At 48.7% G+C, this 7,666-nt stretch overlaps 1 protein-coding gene across 1 annotated transcript in view; it reads left to right on the forward strand.

Moving 5' to 3' along the window:
- Positions 1-6,375, forward strand: part of smg8 (SMG8 nonsense mediated mRNA decay factor) — a 6,582-nt gene extending 207 nt beyond the window's left edge. The window contains exons 1-4 of the mRNA XM_063212176.1: positions 1-1,411; positions 1,943-2,088; positions 2,939-3,979; positions 5,832-6,375. The exon at positions 1-1,411 is cut by the window's left edge and continues 207 nt beyond it. Coding sequence (XP_063068246.1) covers positions 1-1,411; positions 1,943-2,088; positions 2,939-3,979; positions 5,832-6,044 — 2,811 coding nt within the window. The 3' untranslated portion in view covers positions 6,045-6,375. The remainder of the gene's footprint in view (positions 1,412-1,942; positions 2,089-2,938; positions 3,980-5,831) is intronic.
- The last annotated feature ends 1,291 nt before the right edge of the window (positions 6,376-7,666 follow it).

Raw genomic sequence — 7,666 nt, forward strand, 5'->3', positions numbered from 1 at the left:
TCAGCCAAAGAATCACTCATCAACACCCTAGCTGACAAGCACATTTTCTCTCTCTTTGGACCAGGTGACGAGGACGATCTGGAAAACGGAGCAGTGATTCAGGTGTATTACAATCAAGAAAGCCGTGTACTTTACCTTGTGCTAACTTCAGTGTTTGATAATAGGCAACTTCTCAAAGCATGCGAATCATTGTCTGCTGGTGTAGGTCATGCCGAGGCGCACGAGTTTTGGAAGGGAGCTGAGAAGCAACATTGCATGCAACTGTTATACCTCTTTTCTATGTGCCATGTTCTTCTATTGGTACATCCAACCAGCTCTTTTGACGTGACTTATGACCGATTGTTTCGGGCTTTGGACGCACTTCGTCAGAAGGTGTTGCCTCTGCTTCGTGCGACTTTGAAAGACACCCCCGTTTCGAAAGAATGGAAAATGAACTGTCGCCCCTGTCCCCCTCGTCTGTTGTTTGTGTTCCAAATGAACGCTTCACTCAGAGTCGGCGGTTCTGGAGGTGGTGGGAACGGTGGTGACGGTGGAGGAAACTCGGACAAGCCTAAAAAACATTCCCCGCGAAGACGTCTGCAACACGCGCTTGAGGACCAAATTTATAGAATTTTCCGCAAAAGTCGCGTCCTCACCAACCAAAGCAGTAACTGTCTGTTTACCGTACCCGCTAACCAGGCGTTTGTCTACGTGGTCCCCGGCCCAGACGAAGATCCAATAGGCGCAATTCTTGCACAGCTACGCTCCAATTGCGCCTTGCGGGAAAACGACACAAACGCGCCAGCTCCAGGTCCGAGGCGCTACAACCAGATGCGCTACAACTCATCTAGACAGCCCTCGTTTAATGTGGAAAACAGCCTCTCATCCGGGGGTCAGCTGGTGGACTGCACTTTGAAGGAGTTTTTATGGCAGCATGTCGAACTGGTGTTGACCAAGAAGGGCTTTGACGACAGCGTAGGCCGCAATCCGCAGCCCTCGCACTTCGAGCTGCCCACGTACTCCCGATGGGTCCAAGTGGCTTACAGGCTCCACCAGGTCATGGTCAACAGCACGGACGAGGAGATGTCCGAGATCGCCATCAAGGTCCAGGCACAGCTGAAGGTTCTGGAAGGTTTCCTGGACGCCGACGCCAAGTTCTCGGAGAACCGTTGCCAGAAAGCCCTCCCGCTGGCCCACAGCGCTTACCAGTCCAACCTGCCCCACAACTACACCACCACGGTGCACAAGAACCAGCTGGCCCAGGCCCTGCGGGTGTACAGCCAGCACGCTCGCGGAATCGCCTTCCAACGCTACGCCTTGCAGCTCCACGAGGACTGCTACAAGTTCTGGAGCAACGGGCACCAGCTGTGTGAAGAGAGAAGCCTGACTGATCAGCACTGTGTGCACAAGTTCCATCTTTTGCCTAAGACAGGTGAGAGGGCCGCACCTGAGATATTCTATAGAGATATGCCAACATAATAGGTTTCTATGGGCACCTAACGCGACCAGGTTCCGGTCTGCCTAAAGGGGCGTGTCATAATGCTCCTACAATGAATAGAACAGTCCTTAGGTCTGCCTAAGGGGGGCCATAATAGAACCAGGAAACAATGGGCCAATGGAACCTCTCTCTCTCTATTCTCTCTGGCCGCACTATAGAAAGGTCTGTGGGCATGTGCTATATGTATCATTTTGTGTGCTAAAAGTGAGTGGAGTGCCGTGAAAATCAGTGAAGAATGCGTCTTGTGGTGTGTGTGTGTGTGTGTGTGGAGGTGGGTGGGGTGCACAATATTGTAGGCTTTAAACACACTTGGTCATGAAAGCTCTGTGGCTTTGAGATTTTACTGTTTGCCAACACTTTTGTGTACAGTAGTTTGCCGCACTGTCACAATTGCTGTGTACTGTCAGTCTGGACTGGACAGATTGGACTGTTGTAATTCAGAGTGCTTAATTTGAATCTTCACAGGAGAAAAGCCTGAGTTGGACCACAACCCGCCAATCATGTTACACAACAGCAGAGGGCGCTCTACCAGCTCCTGTAACTGTGGCAGGAAGCAGGCCCAGCGAGAAGACCCCTTCGACATCCAGGCAGCCAACTACGACTTCTATCAGGTCCGTGGATAAGGGATAAGTCAGCAGCAGCACTAGCTAGCACGTCTGTTGTGCATTTTGTATTGTATCTCAAGCAACAGTTATTTAGCCAAAGTAATAAATACCACACTCACACTGTATTACTTCATATGTTTCGACATATAGGCAGCCAACTACGACTAGGATTGTGGGAAAATGATACGTCAAACTAGCCAGTTCATCTGTTGTGCCTTAGTATTGGGTCATTCCATGTGAAATCAGACACTTTGGGGGGCAGCAGACAGATTTTAAGGGAACTTAACTTGGTGTGCCTTTTCAGTGACAATGTACATCAATGAGTGCCTCTTTAGTCAAAAGGGTCAATCTCACTATATTACTGCAACTTATTTTGCATTTGCACACGCACGGACAACTTCCATCAGGTCAGTGGACAATGTGAAATTAGGTGCCTTGCTCAAAGGCACTCTGGCCACGGATAATACTACTGGAGAGAATCCACATGCTTCGTAGCAGTACAGGATTTGAACCTGCAGGCTATGGCTGCACATGCATCTGTGATGCTTCAACTCAGTGTGGTATTGCACCTCTAGGATTGTATACCTACTATACTGCAGCAAAGTAGTGACTGGTTGAAAGCTGGTCCATAGGTTTTGAATCCTAAGAAAGACTCTTCCGGAAAAATGTCAATATGCATTTTAAGATGATTCTTTGCATGTGGTGTAAGCTCCGTCTCTGTTGTAATTCAATGGTGTTTGCTTTAAATTACGGTCATTGTTTTACTGGGTAAGACTACATCCATTCCTGTGGTGTTAATGTTGAATGCTAATTTAATGCCGCTTGTTTATGACCCCATTTCTGTGTCTGTACGCAGATGCTGGAGGAGAAATGCTGCGGCAAGCTGGAGCGAATCCAGTTCCCGGTCTTCCAGGCCAGCACCCCCGACCCGGCACCGGCACCGGCACCACCCCCACCCCCCCAGGCCTCCGACGACTCCGCCAGCAGCCGCCGCACCCCAGACCAGGCCTCCTCCACCACCTCCACAGGCGGTGACGTCGTGGAACACCTGAAGGAGAAAGAAGGAGGCGTATCCCACACACCCGGCGACAGCACCGGTCTGAGCTTGGCGCTCAGCCTGGGCCAGTCCATGGACAGCCTGGGGCCGTACGGGGATGGCGGAGGTGGTGGTGGTGGTGCTGGGGGCGGAGGTGGTGCTGGTGGTGGTGGAGGAGAGGGTCAGGAGAAGAGGCCCAGCCTGGTGGACCGGCAGCACTCGACGGTGGAGTACCTTCCAGGCATGATGCACTCGGGATGCCCCAAGGGCCTGCTGCCCAAGTTCTCCAGCTGGTCCCTGCTGAAGCTGGGCCCCGCCAAGACCTACAACCCCCACACGGGGCTGGAGCAACCAGGCTTCCTGCCCGGCTCCAACTTCCTGCTGCCCTGGGACGTGGTGATCCGGTGTCGGTCTGAGGAAGAGGTTGTGGTGGGGGCTGGTGGCGGCGGGGGCAGTGGTGGTGGTGGTGTTGGCGGCGGTGGTGGTGGGGTGACGGATCCCCTCGACGGAGGTTCCTCGTCCTCGTGGCCGGCTCCTAACAAGGCGTTGGCGGGGAAACGCGGCGGGGCCGGGTACCTGTGGCGGGGACGACGGCGGGACGACGTGGCTCGGGCGTTTGTGGGGTTCGAGTACGAGGATAGCCGAGGGCGCCGGTTCCTGAGCTCGGCGCCAGACAAGGTGGTGAAGGTGCTGGGGCCCGGCGGGGCCAAGGAGTCCGCCACCAGGGCGCTGAACTCGGACATGCCCCTCTACATCCCCTCGCCCACGCAGGGCCGGGGGGTCAAGCCACACTACGCCCAGCTGGCCAGGCTCTTCATCGTGGTGCCCGACGCCCCTCTGGAGCTCATACTCAGCCCACAGGTAAAGCCCCATCAAGTAAATGATAAATGTCCGCAACACTGTTAATTCTCTCAGTTGTTTAACAATTATGAATTAATTAATTATAAATCAATTGATTAAACAACTGGGAGCATTAACAGTGTTGCGGACATTTATCATTTACTTCAGCTATTTTATTTTGTCTAGCACCTGTGCCACTGATGTGTGCGCATTCTCTGCCTTCCTAAAGCCCCATCAAGCCCTTCTGTGTGTTTCTCTTTGACAGGTACAGGGGGTAATTACTAAGTAACCATTAATTGGGTATCAACAGGGTAACAAAGATGTTCGATGATTAGATGGTATTTACTTTGTAATTACCCCCTTTTTTACCCTTTAGATACCATGTAACTTCTCTCTGTTACCCTGTTGTTTCGCAGAAAGTACACAGTCATTACTGTACCGTAAAGTAAAGCGTTACCGTAAGCCCAAATCAAGTCCAAATCTGCTTGCGCAGTCATTCTGACTAGAGTAGTGCTTTGCCTGTTCTGCCACCATTTACCTTGGGAACCGAAGTGCTTCCTTGCGAAACACAGGCTTTCATCCCGGGTTACATTCTTAACCACATGTGACTACCTTGTCATCACGATTCACAGAGAAAAAGAGCCCTAGTAGTAACGCTGGACAAGGTCAAGACAAATGAATTGTTTGCAACATGTTTATTCCAACAAAAACGAAGTGAAAAATCACTTGTGTCTCACTCGTGAGCCTGTGGCAGCAGAGAGGGAGATTCCTTGAGCCACACTGCCGGACAACAGCATAGTTAGGATTGGATAATTGGTTAAACACGGCTACCAAATGATAGAAAACATACTGTACCTGAAAATCTGTCATACTATTTGTCCAGGACATTTTCTGTGAAAGTTCACAGCTAATGGGCATCCAACAAATAAACAAATTAGAAATGCACTCAGAGAGTGTAGACCTCTGCCAAGGAGGCTGGTTGATAACATTTGACAATGTTACACCCTAAAGTCTCTCTGCCTTGATTTTGTGGAGTTAGAAGGTGGAATGTGAAAATTCGCCCTATCGCGCAATGGTAAAGAATCTTCAAAAATTGTGATTCGGATCACTACCAAAATTTAATCACATTCCTTTTGTCATTTCCAACCGCTCCGCAAACTTTCATGAAATTCCATTCATAACTTTTTGAGTTATCTGCTGACAAACAAACAAACAGACAGACAGACAGACAAAATGCGACTAAAAACATAACCTCCTTGGTGGGGGTAATAAACTATTTCTCATGGTGGGTAGATTTCGATCTGTCGTTTGACGTCTGGAGAACATGTGTTTTCTCAGTCAGTGCAGTGCAGTGTGGCCAGGTGACAGCCAGTGATGAATAGTCTATCAGCCACATTGCTACTGGTGCACTGATTGATAGTCCTCCAACAGACAAGCTCTGGCAGGTGTTAAATTAGGGCGCAGAACAAACAGTATATTGACGTTGCGGACTCCTAACTCCTTACTACTAACACGTAGTATAGGTCATTGTTATTTTTAGAAGTAAGCACCTGAGAGGCGCAAACACAGCTAATGACACTTTTTGTTTATTTACTTGTTGGTTTAATTTTGTGAATTAAGTTTGAGCTTTTTTGTTAGTTTATTTATTTGTTTGTCTCTCTACCCCCTAATCAGGTGCTGTCAGGCTCGCCACCTTGCCCCCATGTTCTATATTGTTTCTTACAATACTGATTTACATGTTTGTTCGTTTGGTTACTACCCTCTGCAGGTACAGCCGGGTCAGTCGCCATGCCCCACGTTATATGTTGTTTTTTAAATGAACATACATGTTTGTTTATGTCTCTATTTATTTGTTTCCTTCTCTCTGCTCCAGGTGCAGCCGGGTCCGCCGCCGTGCCCCACGTTCCACCCGGAGCAGCCGGAGGTGGTGTTGCCTCCGGACAGCATGTGGGTGCTGCGGCTGCCCTACGCCTACGTGAGCGACCGCGGGCCCTGCTACCCGCCCAAGGAGAGCCAGCCGCTGGCCAGCTACAGGGTGCTCAGGGGCATCCTGAGGCCCAGCACCGCTAGTCCTCCACTACAGTGAGGGGGCCGGGGACAAGAACACGCACGCACGCACGCGCACACACACACACACACACACACACACACACACACACACACACACACACACACACACACACACACACACACACACACACACACACACACACACCTCCAGCTCATTGTTGCATTGAGAATTTGAGACACACACACACACACACACACACACACACACACACACACACACACACACACACACACACACACACACACACACACACACACACACACTCCTCAGCCACAGTGAGGTCTTGGGGAGTAGGGAACCTAATGCCTAAAGGAAGAGATGCTGCTGCTAGGAGATCATTGTAAGCCTTCATGCCAAAAAGCAAACGCACTGATGAAGGCTTGTTAGCCGAAACGCGTTTGCTTTTTGGACATGGTGGTAATATAAACAAATAATGAGACGCAGTTTGTGAGTGCGGACTTTTCTTCTTTAAGTTGGCGCTTTTTATCTCGCACCCAAAGACTTTCGTTGTTCCAAGAAGTTGAGCGCGTCCTTTGCCAATACTTGAAGCCTTCATGCCAACCATATCATAGTCCTCTGTTGGCCCCTGTGAAAGACGACACGACACAAGTGCCCCTGCCTGTTAATGATGACTTTAAAGTGTGTGAAACCATGCCAAAGCAGGACATTTTTCCCGCTTGTGGACGGACCCATGGAAGCTGGTTGACCCTTTCGATTGATTTTTCTTTGTAGATCTTTTGCTATAAAGGTCATGATTTTGTATTTTTTCCTGGAATCAAGAGTAGTACCCCTGCAGTCAGCTTACTGAAAACAATAATAATGTCAGGCAAAACCCCACAGTAACTGGTCTTTGAATTTTTTTTAGTGATTCTGAAGAAGAAACTAATTGTTTACGTCGAGATTCATTGATTTGTTTTCTTTACAGAGGGAACAATGATTCTTCCCACATGTACATTAAACATCATCGTCTCAAGTGTACCAACGTGTAATTATTCGTTCACTTTGATGTTTGAGTAATTGTAATTGTGTCCATTTGGGTGAATTGACTTCTGTAAGGAGAGGAAGGCCTTCTTAACTCAGTGTGTTCACCATCTCAATATTTGCAATTGCATTACCCTGTAATTTAATACTGCTTCCTGATGGCTGTACAGTAAAACCCGCTTGACTTGCACTGCTCGGATGCAGATCTGTCGAAAATAATAATTATAATCCTAATAATAATAATCATGATTGTCATACTTGGAATCATGATGATGATAATTCTTATGATTAATCATTTAGCTGAAAGTCACAGGAGCACAGGGTTGGTTTTACTGTAGCTAAATAACCATGGTTTTAACCATGCAATTGAGCGCCATTTAATAAGTCCCAAGTTTCGTAATACTATTGCACAATAGCCATCATGGACAAAAGGCATCATAATTGGGCAAAACCCGTGGTAAAACCATGTTTATTGCATAGAAAATATGATATAACTGTGTAAGGGTATGCCATGCCAAACGACTCAAGTCTGTCTGCTGGGAACACCAGGGAGTCACTTTTGGCTGTAGGCTATTGCCGAGGTGAGGAGAGGACACTGTGCTCCAAAGGGCTCCTGCCCAATTTAAACCCTGCTTGCGTGACTGTGCTAGCCTCTT

The sequence above is a fragment of the Engraulis encrasicolus genome, chromosome 12 (genome assembly GCF_034702125.1).
Source record: "Engraulis encrasicolus isolate BLACKSEA-1 chromosome 12, IST_EnEncr_1.0, whole genome shotgun sequence".
Classification (NCBI taxonomy): Eukaryota; Metazoa; Chordata; class Actinopteri; order Clupeiformes; family Engraulidae; genus Engraulis; species Engraulis encrasicolus.